At 37.4% G+C, this 18,700-nt stretch overlaps 1 protein-coding gene across 3 annotated transcripts in view; it reads left to right on the top strand.

Moving 5' to 3' along the window:
- Window positions 1-18,700, top strand: part of CPED1 (cadherin like and PC-esterase domain containing 1) — a 261,922-nt gene that overhangs the window by 91,096 nt on the left and 152,126 nt on the right. For all 3 annotated transcript variants that reach the window (XR_004628686.1, XM_002922427.4, XM_019802992.2), the window contains 2 exons: window positions 170-302; window positions 1,593-1,761. Coding sequence is in view for 2 of the 3 variants with exons in the window: in XM_002922427.4 (XP_002922473.1) it covers window positions 170-302; window positions 1,593-1,761 (302 nt within the window). In the remaining variant the exon portion in view is untranslated. The remainder of the gene's footprint in view (window positions 1-169; window positions 303-1,592; window positions 1,762-18,700) is intronic.

The following is an 18,700-nucleotide window of genomic DNA, read 5'->3' on the forward strand; positions in this document are numbered from 1 at the left end:
TCTCTAAACGTGCGTTATTGGATGGATCTAACTTTGATTCAGAATGGAGAAAAAAATGGGTTGCCTATTTCCCATCCACTCTGTAGTTGAACACAGCAAACACTATTTTGGAGCCGTTTCAAAAAGAAACAATAGCATGACTGGTTCTTGTTCTTTTGAATTTTTTCAGAACTGCGACTTCCGGTGAGCCCCTCTGTGTGTCTGGATCAGAGCATACAGTTGAAGCTGAGCGCTCCGCGTCACCTTTTAAAAACAGCGAAGCCACATATGGGGAAACCATGGGACTGGCAACGAGAACAGCTGTAAGCTAATCATTCTGAATTGTTATATCCAGCGTGCATTCTTGGAAACAGCTAACAAGAGAAAACCCCTGAAGATATCGAGGGGGTATTACATGTTTGAATTATTAGGTTCTGTTACATAAAATTTCAGCTATCTCTTCTTAATAAAGAACGCCATCATTGATTTTCTTCTAGACTAATTCAAACCTCTCTTGCTGTAGAATAAACACTTGGGTAAATAGGACTCTTATCTAGGAAGTTACATTAATGGAAATTGAATTTGAAGCCCTGACAATGGGAAACTATAAAATTTTAACTTCCATTTTATACTCAAATGGCATTGCCCTAGTCTATGAGTGTGGCTGAATGAATTTTTTTTTCTTGTTAATATTTTTTATATGGCTCCTAGAATCTAAGAAAGCAACTGCAGGTTACCAAATTATTTAAGTTATCTCCAGGGAAATGAATTTGTAACGTAGATAAATTATAGTGAAAAATTAAAAGATTTTCACTACCCAAGAGACAAAATAGTTTACTTCATCTAATTTTATAATTATTAGGTAGATTTCTACAGTTAATAGTATTTATTGAAGAATCATATGCATCTCCTGCTTACCTAGACTTCAAAAGTTGAAATAGGATGGTTTATATAAATACTGTGCAAAAAGCAAGTAATTAAACATTTTGGCGTATTTTATGATGAAAGTAAGCTTGTTTCATCACAAAATATTAATGTTAATTTTCCTTTGTAGACTGAAGTGTTATCTTCATACTTTATCCTTTAAATTAACCCATAATTATCTGTGGTGACAGTTATTGGGTAGAATCAGACTAGTAGGGAACGTATTTTGGCATATTTTTGGTGACCTGTCCACTATTGAAAAGTATAATATTTTTTCTTGTCAAAGAGAAGATAGAGCAAAGGCAGGCCAAGGCAGGACAGGAAAATGTCTTCACTATTCCCTGAACTGTAATTTGCATTACTTCTGTTGTAAGGGTACATACATGAACAATTTACATTTTTTCAATCTTTAAACCTTATTTTAGGTACTCTTTTCCTATCTTCCTTTCTCTTAAAAATTTTTTAATTAAGTCTACCAGAGTGGAGAACTCTTACCAATTTGATCTCCTCTCTCTGTACCTGTATATCCCCTGGTAGCAATGCTAATAAGCATTGAAACTGTTTAAGAAAACCTACACATTGAAGGCGGAGGTCCAACAAAGAATAGATGAGTGTACAGAGCTTCAAGGTAATTTACAAATGACGTATTTTAAGTAATGGAGCACTAACTATGCTGGTTTATTTTTTAGAAATCAAACAACAGTCCTTGCTCCACATGAAATAATCTTCAGAACTGAAGAATTATCTGTGATTCTCAAAGCGTATGTGTTGGTGACATCCTTAACACCTTTGCGCGCATTCATTCATTCAACTGGCACAGTTTGGAATCCACCAAAGAAAAAACGCTTCACTGTCAAGGTAAAATTTCCGTCGAAGCTGTTATCTCATTCAAAGTATACTGAAGATAAGTAAAGTGAGTTGAGCTGCCTTTCTCTGACCTTTATGATTATCGAATCCCATTGAACAAAAATTGCCTCATTTTATTGCTGCAAGTAGAGATTTTCATTTAATAGGTGCAGGTTCAAAAAGGAACTGGAAACAGCTTAATTCACTAGGGATCACAAAAGCTACATCTTGTGTTCTCAATTCATCATTTTAGTTCAATTCTTTGACCCATTACAAAGCTAATCCTCAGCTGTGTTCTGTTTTCTCGACTTTCCACTTATTCAAGAAAAATATAGTTGTTGCAACAAATGAAAATAAAATTTTTCCCTTACGTTTTTTCTTCATTCTGAGGAAGCAAAATGCCTATTTCATTACAATAATCTATGTTGAATATTTGCTGAGTGAAAAACAAAGCTCTCAAGTGTGCCTAAGCTAGCAAACCCTGACATATAAAGCATGATGAGAAAGTTTTCTGGGAAGAACTTAGTAACAACCACAAAAAATTTAGTTATATAAGGTAACTCAGGTTACCTCAGTTGAAAATAAGGTCTAGTAACAACATATTGGGTAAATTTTAAGAAGTTTCCAATCCTATTTTATTTTTTAAGAAGATTTTATTTATTTATTTGCAAGAGAGAGAAAGCACAAGTGGCGGAGGGGCGAGGGAGAAGAAAAAGAGCAGGGAGCTGGATGTGGGGCTCGATCCCAGGACCCTGAGATCATGACCTGAGCTGGAGACAGATGCCTAAATTACTGAGCCACCCAGGCACCCCAACAAGTTTTCAATTTTAGAGAAATAATTGTTCAGAGGACAGGTAAGAGGAAATAGGAAGAAACTAAAAGAACACACACGTATCTTAGCTTGTATGTTCTTTCAGTTTCTTCCCATTTTCTCATATCCGTCCTCTGAACAATTATTTCTCTAAAATCAAAAATTTCTTCAAAGAACAAATACTACATGATCCTATTTATATGAGAATCTAAAATTGTCAAACTCACAGAAGCAGAGAATAGAATGGTAGTTACCAAGGGGCTGGGGGAAAGGGGAAATGAGAACGGATTGGTCAACTGGTACAAAGTTTAAGCTATGCAAGATGAGTATGCCCTAGAGTTTTATGGACAGCATAGTGCCTACAGTTAATAATACTAAGATTTGTTAAGAGAATAGAACTTTTGTTAAGTGTCCTTATCACTAAATAATACATACATACATACATACTTGGGAGGTAAAATCTGGAAAGAATAGATGTGATTATGGGTAGATTGTGGCAATGGTTTCATAGGTGTATCATCATATTGTATGTGTTAAATATATACAATTTTTTGTATTTCAATCATAATAAAGTGATTTAAAAAAAAGAATGTACAAGTGCCTTTCATAGTTTCAAGACATTCAGAAGTGACTGAACCTGATATTTTTCAGAATTTCTCTTATATAAACTGCATTGTAAATTCTGGAAAATCTTTCAGGGGTGAAAAATCTTTAAATGGCCCATTAACTATTGTCAATTCAAAAAAAGATCAGCATGATAAAAGATACAGGTGCTATATTCCTTAGTATACTAAATGGCTTTTTTTTTAAAAAGATTTTATTTATTTATTTGACAGAGATAGAGACAGCCAGCGAGAGAGGGAACACAAGCAGGGGGAGTGGGAGAGGAAGAAGCAGGCTCATAGCAGAGGAGCCTGATGTGGGGCTCAAACCCATAACGCCAGGATCACGCCCTGAGCTGAAGGCAGACGCTTAACCGCTGTGCCACCCAGGCGTCCCCTAAATGGCTGACATTTTAAGGAAATACTATTGATGACTTAAGTCTTAAGGGCAGTTTATTTTAAGGACAATCATCAGGTGTTTTTTAGTTAATCATGGAAAAGTGGAATCAAATTTGGTTTGTCTTTCATGTTATCTCCCACTAGTCTTTACAGTGGTTGTTTATATTTCCCTAAGTACCTTACATTATTTTCAAATTTCCCTTTCTATTAGGTTGAATTATATGAAACTGTTGATATTTTGTCATTTTTGACCTACAAAATATTGCAATTTCATACGATGCAACCTAATATTTGGAACTCAGGTACCGAGAGAGAAAACGAATCATATCCTCATTCATGTCACATCCAGGCATTCAACAAACGTTTACTCAGCACAGTCCAAAATCCCCGTTCTTGTAGAATTGCAATAGCAGTCTGTCCAAGACTCCCACATCTATTTATGCAATCTCCTTTATCCCCATTCCCCATTCAATTCCCTTGCTCCTCAAAAGACCATCATTATAATGATTTAATGCATATCTTTTCATTTAGATGATCGTAAAATACGCAGTTTTGTTATGCATACATGTGCTTTTAATTCATGTAAATTGCATTGCATTAGAGATTTTTTCTTTTACCTGTTTTATGTGTGCACTACATATTTTCAAGAAGGAAACAGTCACATTGTTATGTGTACACCTTCTGTGTTACTTTTCATGGATGTACAGTGTTCCACATGTGTATTCAGTTACAGTTTACTTACCCACTCCTCCAATGATAGACAGCTTGATAGTTCCAACTCTAGGCCAAACCAAATAGCATTTCAAATGTACAAATTCTTAGATATGACTCTTTAGGAACCTGCATATTATTTTTCTGAAGAATATATACCTATCATGGGACTTGCTAGGTCATAGGATATGGTTTCATTTGATAGAATTAAATAATGCCAGCTTACCCTCCAGAAGGCCTGTATCAGTTTCTATGCCATGAGCAGTCTCGCCATGTTCTCACAACCTGCTCAACACTTGACCTTTCCAGTTGCAACAGGTGACAAGTGACATTTTACTCTTGCAAATTTGTTGTCTGTTAACTTTATCCATAATGTCTTCTGTTGGTCAGGAATCTTCAATTGATTATTCAAATTAATGTTTCCTTATAATTCCTGCTTTAGAGATTTAGTTCCAGGAATTGTTTCTTATCTCTAAGACATAGGGGTGGGCTTCTCCACTTTCTTCTATTACCTTTATAATTTTTTCCGGGACATAAATATATTTTATTCAACTAGAGTTCTCCTTTGTTCCAGATTTCTTTTTCTATATAATCAATTCTCACAGGCTAAAAACTCATCATTTCCCATGAATTAGTATCACCTTTATTGTATAAGTTCCCATTTGTATATGAGGCTGCTTCTGAACTCTCTGTTCTGTTTCAGCTGGCCCACCTGTTTTTAGTATTTTGGCAATATACATATATCTCCGTACCGGGCAGGGAGATTCCTCCTTTCTACTTTTTCTTTTCAAAATTAAATTAGCTATGTTGTACACATTTATTTCCTCATGCATATTTTAGAATATCAAGTATATTTTTAAAAACCTACAGTAATTTCAGTATATAATTACATTGAATTTGTAGTTTAATTTTTGAAGAATTGAATGTTCACAATATTAAGTCTCTCAGATCATTTTTTTCCTGTATTAGAGTTTTAAATTTTTTTATCCACAAAGATCTTATATGTTCTCACTTATGTTTATTTCTAGATTCCTTAGAATATTTATTCTTTTTGAAATTATATTGTCTAGTCAGTTATTATTAGGTTAAAGAAATACTATTTTTGAAGTTGAACTTGTATTTGGTAAACTTGTTCCAATAATTTTAACATTATTACCATTGGGTGTGGGTTTTCAAGACAGATGATTATTTTATCTGCAAATAAGTTCATGTTAATCTCTTCCTTTTTAATTCTTTCTTTTCTTTCTTTCTTTTTCTCTTTCTCTCTTTTCTTCCTCTACTAATTTTGGTCGGAACCTCCAGTACTATCTTAAAGGTAGAAATGAAAGTTAAATATTCTCAAATTGTTCTTCATCTTAAAAGGAATGCAGCTCAAGTTTCTCTATTAAGTAAAATGCTTGCAGTGGGTTTTTGGTTTTTAATCTTCACAATTCCCGCCAAAGTAATGAGAATAATATAACTAGCCACACTGTACCCATCATCATGTTACAACTATTGCAATATATGGGTAATTTTGTTTCCTCTGCACCCTCTCCACTCCCCTTCCCAGACAATAGTTTATTTTGAAACAAATCCCAGACATCATATGATTTCATTTGTAAACCTTTTTAGAGTGTAGCTTTGAGAGAGATGGATTTATAAACTTTACTAAGTTGAATAAGTTCCCTTCTATTTTTAGTTAGCTAGAAGTCTTTGCCATAAAAAGATTTTGAACTTTATAAATGCTTTTTTCTGCATTAATAAAATTATATGATTTTTTCTTCCTCTTCAAGTTTATCTTTATGATATATGACATTGCTAGATTTTCTTTTCATAAAACTTCCTTGCATCACTAAAATAAAACCTATGTGATTATTTGGGGCTATTTTTCAATACTCTGTTGAATTTGTTTAGTTATGATTTTTATGTCTATGTTCATAAATGATATGGACCTATAATCGTATTTTCTTATACTTCCCTTATCTGGTTTTTAGAGTTGAGATCACTGGATAAATTAAACTGGATAACTTTCACTCGTTTTCAGTTTTCTGGAACAACTTGTGTAAGCTAGGAATTACTTCTCCTAGTTGTTTGCAACATCTTCCTGGACTTGTTTCTCTTCTTATTGAGTGTTTCCAACTTGGGCCTGAAGTCTTTTACCTTTTAATTCTAGGAAATTTGTTTTCATTATTTTCGAGACATTTTTGCTCACTGTTTTGTCTTTCTTCTGTCGTCCAGATTTTGACCCCTTTGTTTCATGTGCTGATACCCCTTAAAAAGTATGCACATTTATTAATTTCTTATTTTATTTCCTCTTGTTTCCATTTAATGATTTCTCTTTTCACAGTTCATTTTGCTACTGTCTTCCAGTATTTCCTTGGGTATATGTTTTTAACGATTTTATTTATTTATTTGAGAGAGCAAAAAAGAGAACATGGGTAGGGGTGGGGGGGCATGGTGCAGAGGGAGAGGGAGAAGCAGGGAGTCTGACTCGGGGCTCGATCCCAGCACCCTAGGATCATGACCTGAGCTGAAGACAGATGCTTAACTGACTGAGCCACCCAGGTGCCCTTTCCTTGAGTATATTCATCATGCTTTTTTAAAAATTCTTAGTCCATTAGTTTTAGAGGTCAGTGTGCTACCCATTGTACCATGGTGCCCCTAGTCCATTAGTTTAAGTAGCATCATATAAACCTTTTACTTTGTTGCCCTACTTTTATTTTGTTTGCCTCCTACTGGAGGTAGCTGTATTTCTCATGTGTCCCCTATTTTGTTCTTGGAGCTTCAGCTCTCCTGTAGATACTATTTATTACAGCTGGTATGCTATTTGGGGAAGGCCAGTCCTGCAGGTGTAACCAAGGAGATGGTAGAGGATGAGTTCCAAGCATCAGGAAACCACTTTCAATCCTTTCCTTCTGCTGCCCCTCTAGCAGGTGGTTTCTCTGGTCAGAATTTCACTCCCTAAACTCTTAGGAAGTAAAGCCTTGAGAGGAGGAACTTCTCTCCATTATAATCCATCAAACTTGAGGCTTGAGAGGGAATGGGGGGAGGAGTGAATGTCAGATGTTATATAATCTCACACCTCTCCTCATCAAGTCTTCATCGGAGCAGGACATTATCCCCCCCAAGTTAAGTAAGCTGTTTCCTGGGGTGGACTTTTCATCCTGAACAGGAATGGAAGAAGCAGTGATTGTCCTTAGGGAATCACAGGGGAGAGGCAGGAGGAAAACAAGAACACTTCCCACCATCCTGTCCTCTCAGAGAAGCCTCTGGCACCCACCCTCCCCACACTCCAGGCGTCCTGTCCCTTGCCACCACCGGCCAAACCAGTTCAAAACAGCTTTCACAATCCCCTTCACACAGATTTTTGTTATTTGTTCTTTTTAAGCTTCCCACTCCCCACCTTTTGTTTTGTTTTGTTTAAGCATCACTTCTCCTAAGCCCAATAGAAATGAAACACTTTTTTGTGTTAATTTTTATGTACAGTAGACCCCCTTCTCAGCACATTCGCTTTCCGCGGTTTGAGTCTGCCCCCGCCCCTCCCCCGCCCCCAAAGACTTCCGGAAGCAGATGATCCTCCCGATGGATCAGCGGAAGGTTGATAGTAGCCTAACACTAAGTCACAGCGCCTACGTCATCGCTTCACTTCCTCCCTCACAGAAGTATTTAATCTCACCTCGTCACAAGAAGAAGGATGAGTACAGCACAAGAAGATATTTTGAGAGGGCAGAGACCACATTCACATAACTTTTATTGCAGCCCATTGTTACAATTGTTGTATTTTATCATTAGTTATTGTTGTTCATCTTTTACTGTGCCTAATTGATAAAATAAACTTTCTTTCAGGTGCGTATGTATAAGAAAAAACATAGTATGTCTAGGGTCGGGTACTCTCCGCGGTTCAGGCATCCACTGGGGGTCTTGGTCATATCTCCCCTATGGATAACGGGAGACTACTGTATTACCTGCAAATCAAGCATGAGAAAAGAAAGCTCTTTGTGATGTGGTTTTCTTTAGCTTTTCATGGTTTAGTCACTACTTTGTTTCTTACTCACATCCTTGTCACGTCTGCAGGGCAGAGGCAAGCCGTAGGTGTAGCACAAAAGCATGCAGTTCTTGTCATTTTCATCCTCTCCTTGGGATTTGTCTTTTCAAGATCTTGCCTGATTATTCTGGACAATACCGTTATCTGCCCTCAAAGGGAGGTAGTGCAGCTTCCTGGGTTAATGTGCCAGAGAGCGATTATTTCTTATGAGGTCAAAGTTATACTTGATGCTACAGAGAGATTTCTGAAAGCAAGGGAGTATCTATCTGCCCTTCAAGTGAAGTACTTATTGCTTCAGTGAAAACAAATGGATTATACTTATCTGTTAAATCACTTGACCATATTCCAAAATACTTCTTCCTCCTGATATTTTTAGATGTGAAAGATACATGGAAATGGTTATCAGTGCTAATGTGGAAGACAAGATCCACTTTAAAGACTATGTGACATCAAAGTTTTATTAAACACTGTTTTTAAATTCCACAAAACATAGTTTCGTGTGTGTGTGTGTGTGTGTGTGTGTGTGGAGTTCTCAATTCAAAGGCTGAATGACTTAGTTAAATCAGTAGTGATTTATGCACAGTGCAGTGAGGCAAACCCACTAACCTGGTTATCAGTGGCCATTTATAGAATATCCTGGCAGCTAAAGGAGGTATGAAAGTAATAACAGATATAACTAGGAGCTCATTTATTTCCAATTAGGTTTGCTGCTGAGATGCTATCTCTACTAAATCTTTGGAGAGATTTGAAAAATATCAAGAAATGCAAATTTGAGAAATAATGGCAGGTAGATGCTTTCTAAACTAAATTTTTCTAAACTCTCCTTCTATATAATAAAAATAATTTTGAATTTAAGTGTTAGGTGTTTCCAAAGGATGTTCAAATGTAAAAGAGGGGGAAAGATAGAAGAAGGGAAAGAAAATTAATAGCACATGTAACACGTGCTTACTATATCCTTTGATTCAATTTTAAAACAACCAATTTTGCTGCTAAGGCAATGTCCTTTTCTTGGTGAATATAATAAATCCAATTTTAAGCGATATTTTATTCAAAAACTTCCTCCCTTAAAAAGCTTTCAATTCAATTATAAAACACTCCCATTTTATCTATGAATTCAAGAGTGGAACTCTTGCACAACCATCATAACTGTAACTTTTGGTCAAATGCGTCCATGGCTGTCTTTATACACAGGTCATATAGATTAAGTGCAAAAAATGTCATAAATTTGGCTCTTACAGTAAAAAGTCACAATTTATCCCTTTATCCATTCTAGTTATCCAGCAGAGAGGAAACTCTCATATTTGTAACTTCTTTATGACAACTGGAGATTCTTTATACCTGTGATCATAGCAGACAGCTTTGATGAAAATGTGTTGCGGGAGTGTTTTGTGATTTCCAGTAGGAAGACCCATCAAAAGTCTTATTTTTTCTAGTTGAGACATAACTTAAATGAATTCATTGTTTGACCAGCCACCATCCCACATTTAAAGATGTTCATTTGTTGATATTCGGTATTCTAGTTATATAAAGATGATTCCTTGGATGTAATCAGCTCTTGATAAATGTGTCTTGGGTTGAATTCCATCAAGGATCATTTAGAACATTTTTTGAAGAGGAAAATTGTCTTTATTTGGAGATGATATGCTCTTTTTAATTGAAGTGTAATTGACATACAGTATCTTTGTTTCAGGTGTTTATCTTAGTGATTTTTTTTAAGTTTCTTTTTTTTCTAATTTTTTGTTTTGTTATGTTAGTCACCATACAGTACATCATTTTTGATGTAGTTTTTGATATAGTGATCCATGATTCATTGTTTGCGTGTGACACCCAGTGCTCCATGCAATTCCTGCCCTCCTTAACAACCATCACCAGCCTATCCCAATCCCCCACCCCCCTCCCCTCTGAAGCCCTCAGTTTGTCTCCCAGAGTCCATAGTCTCTCATGGTTCATTCCCCCTTCTTTTTATCCCCTCTTCGTTCTTCCCTTCCTTCTCCTACCGATCTCCCTGCTATTTCTTATGTTCCATAAATGAGTGAAACCATATGATAATTGTCTTTCTCTGCTTGACTTATTTCACTTAGCATAATCTCCTCCAGTCCCATCCATGTTGCTGCAAATGTTGTGTAATCGTTCTTTCTGATGGCTGAGTAATATTCCATTGTATATATGGACCACATCTTCTTTATCCATTCGTCTGTTGAAGGGCATCTCAGCTCCTTCCACAATTTAACTATTGTGAACAATGCTACTATGAACATTGGGTCACATATGCCCCTTCTCTTCACTACATCTGTATCTTTGGGGTAAATACCCAGTAGTGCAATTGCTGGGTCATAGGGTAGCTCTATTTTTAATTTTTTGAGGGACCTCCACACTGTTCTCCAAAGTGGCTATACCAACTTACATTCCCACCAACAGTGTAAGAGCATTCCCCTTTTCCACATCCTCTCCAACATTTGTTGTTTCTTGCCTTGTCAATTTTTGCCATTCTAACTGGCATAAGGTGGTATCTCAATGTTTCTGCCCATTTTTTGATTTGATTATTTGTTTCTCATGTACTGAGTTTGAGAAGTTCTTTATAGATCTCGGATACCAGCCTTGGAAAAGTGTCTGTTCATATCTTCTGCCCATTTTTTGATTTGATTATTTGTTTCTCATGTACTGAGTTTGAGAAGTTCTTTATAGATCTCGGATACCAGCCTTTTATCCATAGTTTCATTTGCAAATATCTTCACCAACTAAATACAACATCCTTTCCTGATTAAAACCCTTCAGAGTGTAGGAACAGAGGGTACATTCCTCAATTACGTAAAAACCATCCAGGAAAAGCCTACAGCGAATATCATTCTCAATGGGGAAAATCTGAAAGCCTTTCCCTTAAGATCAGGAACACGGCAAGGATGCCCACTCTCACCATTATTGTTCAGCATAGTACTAGAAGTCCTTGCAACAGCAATCAGACAACAAAAAGGAATAAAAGGTATTCAAATCGGCAAAGAAGAAGTCAAACTCTCTCTCTTAGTGATCTTAGTGATTTGAGACTTTTATACTTTATGAAATGACCCCCGTGCTAAGTCTAGTTACTAGCATCATTTAAAAATGTTTAAGTGTGTGAAGAAATTGCCCAAATCTATTTAATCCCTAACCATCCTAACTTAGCTTACATATTTAGCAATGGTCCTCCAGTGGCCTTCTGGCAAATGCAACAGACAGTGTCATCGTTTGAATTTCTGGACAGGGCCGCTCTGATAGAAAGGCGAAAACATGGGGCACTGAAGCTTTTTCTTAAGCCAGTATCTGTAAGAATTATTTCCCATGGAAACCCAAGTTAAAGCAAGCTCCTGCCCAGGCCGAGGCTCTAAATCACCAGCTCTCCACCACCACCGCGGTGGCCTTTGGGGGTTCATTCTTCTATCTCCACTGCCTGCAGTTTCCTCTCACTTCTGGGAGATCAGCAAATTTGCACAGAGGAGAGCAGGAACCTTGGCAAAGCAAGGGATGTTGTTATTTACAAAGACCCTTTTTAAAGAATGCATATATCTCTTACTCCATTTTGGAGACATAACACAGTTGCAGGGATGAAGTTAGCCTCATTTGTCATCGGTATTTATGCAGGACCTTTCATAATGTTGGGTGAGATTGCTCATATATTCCCAGGGTAAAAATGAGTAATGCCTCTGGATGCAGGTTAAAGTTACAGTATGGTTTGTCAACCTTAGGAAGTGTTCTTCTGATCTTCATTTTACGTCTAAAACTGCAGACTATGGACCTGACCTTGTAAAAGACTTTTTCACTGAGCATCTGGCCCTTCTGCAGGCCCTGGAGATTTATGTCAGCTTGTAGAAAAAATGTGAATAAAAGGCTGCCCTCGGGAGTTTGTAAAATGAGTTGATGTATTACTTAATCTACTCTTACTTGGATTAAATTTAAAAATTGCATCAGGGTGTTCATTTTAAAGTTTGATATTATATGAATAAAAATAATAGGTAACGAGCACAAAATTAAATAAACATGTGGCCAAAGCTGACACAATAAAAACTAAATAATAATTGAAAAGTAAAACATATCTAATCAGCCCACATTGATGTTAAATGTTATTTTAGAAATATATTTGCTCTAGAAAAAGAATGATTGTTTTGCAACTATACATGATTTTTAAATAATTTTATTATTATGCACTAATACTGTTGATGGCAACTTTGTCTCTGATTTTGAAAATTTTCTTTCACTCATTGATTTCATTTACTCATTCCTAGCTTTGTTCCATAAAAGGTTTGTTAGGTAATTATGTACATTCATTAATTCTTAATACTGCACCTGGATTATTATCCTAAATAGGAAGAGAATTATTCATTAATCATAGTCATGTTTATTTGATCAAAAATGATCATTTAAACATGTGACCATAAGCTTTGGAACAGCAAGCAATGTGTCTATATCCCTAGAGCCTCGGAAAATGCCGGGCACACAGCAGACACTTAAACAATGTTTGTCAATGAGTGGTTGTCTATCATTATCATTTTTGTTAAAGATATCTCATTAAAACATGCAAAAAAAACTTCCATTTTGTTGAAATAGATTTAAGAATAGGTCTGCAGGGGGCGCCTGGGTGGCGCAGTGGTTAAGCGTCTGCCTTAGGCTCAGGGCGTGATCCAAGCATTCTGGGATCGAGCCCCACATCAGGCTCCTCCGCTATGAGCCTGCTTCTTCCTCTCCCACTCCCCCTGCTTGTGTTCCCTCTCTCACTGGCTGTCTCTCTATGTCAAATTAATAAATAAAATCTTAAAAAAAAAAAAAAGAATAGGTCTGCAACAAAAGCTAAATGTGATGAATTTACCTATAACATCTCTGTTAATTCAGACCTGTCTTATCTGAACTAATGTAGTGAAGTGATTAATATATGCAAATAAAATTAGCTAGTATGTATGCAATATATATTTATTACATACATATAAAATGTGTTACAATGACAACATCATGTAAAACTTAACCCTAATAAATAAATTTGCTAATTGTTATTTCCTTTAACACTAGAAAACTGATGGGCAAGTATTAATTATATATCCGGAAATTAGCTATATTATAGCTAATATACAGGGATTTCAGTGTGAAATTAAGGGTGGTAAATTAATTCCTTCAAAATGTTTGAAAGATGGACAGGGAATTTCTCAGAGGCATTTGGATGATAGGATGAGTATTCCCCTTCTCATTGGCTTCTCTCCTTCGCCGGTCTTGTTCAAAGCCCGCTTTTCTCTGGCGCCATCTAGTGGATGCCTGTGTGAGGGAGAGAAAAGGGTCCCGATGAGGACTTGGCAAAGATCAAGTGTTACTTCTCCAAACTGGAGCCTGGGAATCTATGGCATATGGACGTCATGGAAACTCATAAATTAGTTAATGCAGGCTCATCCAGCATGGGAGCGTCGCTCGGATTTTTTACACCCTGCTGATCGTAAGTTAAAAGATAAAATAAAGACAAAGATAAGATACAGAGTGTTTAGAGCAAAAAATGAGCATGGAAAAAGTACTAATATAAGCAATGTTTCAAATACTTTAATCATCCACAGATGCGTAGATTATAGATCAGCTGTAATGCCTTCCTTTACTATCCTCCATCCAATAAAGAATGTTAAGATGGAGCTCTGGGTAATAGACCCATGAATTAAGGCAAAACTTATGATTTTCCTGAATTTTTCCACCTCTGTGCAGGCACCTAGAGAGTTACTAAATTTAATTTTATAAATCTTGATTCCTAGATTTTGACAACAATTCTCACCTGAGTTTTCCACCACTGTGTAATGGTAAATATCTTCTGAGGACAGGAAAATATGTTGGGAGGGAAAAAAATCAGATAAAGTCAGCAAAGAATCAAGAGAACAAAAACAAAGAAGAAAAATGTATTGGCCCAAATGTGCTTAAAATCCTTGAAAGAAGAGATTGCGTTTATTTATTTATTTATTTATTTAAAAAGGAAACAAACCTTTAGTGCCTGACACAATATCTAGCACTTAGAAGACAGGGGAAGAGAAATGGCTCGGAATAGAAATTCCACTCATCAAATTGTTGAAAAAATAATTAGTAATAAAATAACCCCTTTATAAAGAGGTATGTAAATGCAAAGTAATAACAGTGAAGAGAACAGCAATAAATGTCTCAAAAATTAATGACTTTAATGCGTAAGTTTATTATAAAATATTTACCCAGTGGAGAAGACAGTTGATATTTACAATTTTACTTTGGTTATGAAAACAAAATGATTTTCCACCAGTAGATTTTTAAGCTTATTACATATTCACCATTTTAAACATTTCTGTTACAAATTTCCTTTATTCTTTGAGCTCTATCTCAAAGACTGTGACAAACTCTAAATATGAAATATTCCCAAATTTGCCAACTAGGTAAAACTGATTTGTCTGCTAAAAGGAGACAGACTTTTGCTCCCTTCAGGAGAAAATCTGACTTGCATTTGTCTTCTGTGATTTATGCATCGTAAGTTTAAAATGAAATACAGCCTTTTCCCTCCCATATATTAAAATGTGGTTTCAAATTTGAAAGAAACAGCAGTCTTTTGTCACCGAGGAAACTCACACAGCTATGAGATAAAGCAAAACAAGAATACCTTATTGCCCCCAAGTGATCTTTTTCGATATTGCACTAACAGCCTGAGCTGTCCAACACTGGAAGGAAAAAAGGCAAAAATGCTTAGACAGCAGCACTTTGACCCTTTTCTTTCATTGGATTATACATTTATTTTTAAAACATTATTTGGTGATCCCCCTTGTGGTAGGATGGTTATATTGCTAAGCAGAAATTCTGAATGGTGATAAATTTTCAGTGCCATTTAAATTGCCTGGCCCACAAAACTATTTGGAACGCTTTCAGCATTTGTCAGTCATCGGACATCGTTTTTCCATTTAAGGCAATTTTGTGATAGACAGGTTCTTTTTAATTACTGTAAAGTTAGCATTAGCATTTTAGACTTAGGATCTGAAAATGCATTACTTTTAACCATTATCTTTTGTGTGTACGTCTATTTGAATTCAACTTGAACCTCAAATTGGCAGTTAACTTGATTTCCTTTGAATTATGTAAATGACCTAATATTGTGATATGGAACTGAAAATGTGTCTCATTTTTCTGCGTGTGACTAAGGCGGATGGATTCTTTCACAGGATTCGGCACACATGCATCCTGCTTTGTTCTATATCTACTGCAAGATACAGATAGATTTCCTTGCTCTTGTCAGTGCTATCTCTGTGAAGCATTGGCCTGATTCACTCATTTCTCTGACTTCCCTCCTCATACGGAGCATCCTCAGACCCACCACTCTATCCTCTTTGTCTTATAATAGCTTGTCCTCTCATCCCACTGCCAGACTTATGAAAGCAGTTTTTAGAAGCTCTATGAAGCAGGTCTTTAAAATTTGGAACAAGGGACTGCAAACAGGAGAGGAAATCCCAGGTGTTCCTCTGTGTTTCTATATCCAGATGCTGTGTGTCTTCCTCTCTAAACCAGCTTTGCCATTCCTGGTCTCTGCTCTTCCAGAATCCAATAGTTCCAAGTACCACAGCCTCCACTACCTGTTTAAAGAAGTACTGTACTGGGGCACTTGGGTGGCTCGGTCGGTTAAGCGGCCAGCTCCTGATCTCGGCTCAGGGTTGTGAGATCCAGCCATGTATTATTGGGCTCGATCCTGGGTGCAGAGCCTGCTTGGATTCTCTCTCTTCTTCTCCTTCTCCCTCTGCCCCTCCCGCCACACTGTCTCTCAAAAAAAGTATGTACTAAAGTGATTTCTACCCAAAATTTTATTCCAGATGTATTTGAAAGGTATGAGAATTTTCCCATGTGCTTGATTACCCAAACCATCTACATAAAGAGTTATGTATTCAAGTCACAAAGAGTGAAATCATTACTCTAAACTCGGAAGTCACAGAAGAAACACAGTATGCTAAGGAAATATATTACATTTTCATGCTTTCAGTGAGTTACTGTTACAGTGAAAAGAAATGTGATTTTAAAATATGAATAAAACAATGATGACATCTTCTCAGTCTGAGTGATAAGCAAATATCTGGTTGTACTTTTACTCTGAAGGAAAGAGAATTAAATCACTAGCACTGTATCTGTAGTGCTGAATCTGCAAGACTAAAGTGAAAATCCCGGGCATGATGACGTCTAGGAGCCTGGGGGTGAATATTCACTAGGAATGTTCTTGTACCAACAGTCCAACCTCAGGCAAGTCTTTCAATCTCTCCAAACCACTTTTTCTATCTATAAAATAGGAATAGTTTGCAATGGGTTAAGCGAAGTTTTTCATTCCTTCTACAGATATTTACTAGGGACTTCCCATATGCTAGACTTGTGTTAGGTTCCTGTGATATAGTAATAAACAAGACCAAGTCCCTGCTTCTGTGGAGTTTATTCTTATATGGAATATGAAATACATATACATATCCTATATGTATATGAAATACAGATAAAGAGCTAGTTATACACATACAAACAAATACAGATAATTACAGACTTTCTAAAAGATTTATTTATTTGAGAGAGAGAGGGAGAGCTGAGCAGGGAGGGACAGAGGGAGAGGGAGAGAGTCTGAAGCAGACTCCGTGCTGAGCATGGAGCCTGACAATGGGGCTCGATCCCACGACTCTGAGATCATGACCTGGGCTGAAACCAAGAGCCAGTCACTTAGCCAATTGCACCACCCAGGTTAATTACAGATTTTTACACTGATAATTTTACCACACGATAATTACAGGTCTTTGATATATCTAAGAATGAAATGAATAAGGGTGACATGTAGAAAGTAACTGGGTTGCCCACTTTATGAGAGGTAGAAAGATCTCCCTGACTAGGTGACGTTTGGGTGAAGTGGCATTTGAAGAGCTAGTGATGAAACATTCCCAACAAGTGGAGAATTCCAACGTCTTGAGGTAGGATGGTCCTTGCACATGCAGAGAACATCCCAGGAACTGAAAGTATATTATGTTGAACAAAAAGAGAGTGGTAGTGAGGAGGTAGGAAAGAAAGGCAAGAGCCAAATCATGCAGAACTTATAGGCAAAGTAAGAAATTTGAATATTTTTCTGGAGGCAAAGGGATGCCACTGAAAGATAGTGAGCAGGGGGATACCATAATTTGATTTACCTTTTCAAGTCCACTCTGCTGCTGTGTGGAGAACATATTGAAGAGGATTGTGAGAGCAGGCAAAGCTATTCGGGTGTCCAGGTAAGAAGGTTGGTAACTTGGACTAGTTGGTGAGGTGGTGTCTGCAGAAGGAGAGAAGTTTCTACTTTTGGGAGGGAGAAACGAGCTTTGATGATGAATTGAGAAAGAGGACAGAGATGGCTCAAAGATGACTCTTCAGCCATTATTTGAATGGTGATGTCATTTCCTGAGCTGGATCGGATGGAAGGGAGTAGGACCGAGAAATGTGAAATGAGGAAGTGGAGAGGGAGCTGGGAGCGGGGTCTCACAGCTGCTGACCTCTGTGCAGCGTCGCACCCATTCGTCTGCTTCTTAAGTCTCCTGTGCTCTGTACCCTACCTGAGGGCCCTACACAGAAAAATTCTCACCTTGGGAATTTGGTGTTTCTTTACCCATTCACTTCCTCTCCTGCTTTTCTTCTCCCCATTCCCCTCTCTCTCCTGCTCTTTCCAACAGAGGTAGCCTGTCACTTTTGCATGCACTTCCTACTGTGACAAGACAGGTCCCATGTGTCCAGAGTCCCATTACCGTAAAACAACCTGGGCAGAAGTGCCTGTTTCTCAGACACCATAGGCTCAAGGGTCGTTTACAAATAGATGGGGCCTCGAATAGTAAGTTGGTTCCTTTGAGGATCACAGGGTTGTCAACTGTGCTATATTCAGACAAGAAGGGGAGAAGAGAATGCTTAGGCATCTGCTCACCCTAGAAGGGGTTGAATTTATTCAGTGTCGGGGGTGGAAGTCAGAGTGAAGTTGGAGGGGTTTGAAATGGAGAAGCCAAACCAGAAGCAGCGGCATGACACTGCACTCAGCACCGAGAATAAAGGAGCAGGAAGTTCTTAGAGCACCCTCTCGTTCCCATGGGAGCTTTATGAGAGAAAGAGACGCAGACTCCGTGCCAGAAAGAGAAAAAAGTAAGATACAATGTGAACAAATAAACAAACAAAAAGCAAATTGAAGTAGTTGGCTCTTGCTCCATAATAAATCACCCCCCAGTTTAGTGACTTTAAATAGCAAGTGTGTATTGACTGTTCTCCTGATTCTGTGGGTTGGCTGAGCAGGCTCTGCTGACTTCTGTGGCTCAGCTGAGGTGGGATGGGCTAGCGTGCTTCACTTACATGGCTGGCTGTTGGCCTGGCATTAGCATGTGTTTCTCATCAACCAGCTACCCAGTGTTCTTTCATAGGGTGATAGTG

This window comes from Ailuropoda melanoleuca, chromosome 1, assembly GCF_002007445.2.
Source record: "Ailuropoda melanoleuca isolate Jingjing chromosome 1, ASM200744v2, whole genome shotgun sequence".
Taxonomy (NCBI): Eukaryota; Metazoa; Chordata; class Mammalia; order Carnivora; family Ursidae; genus Ailuropoda; species Ailuropoda melanoleuca.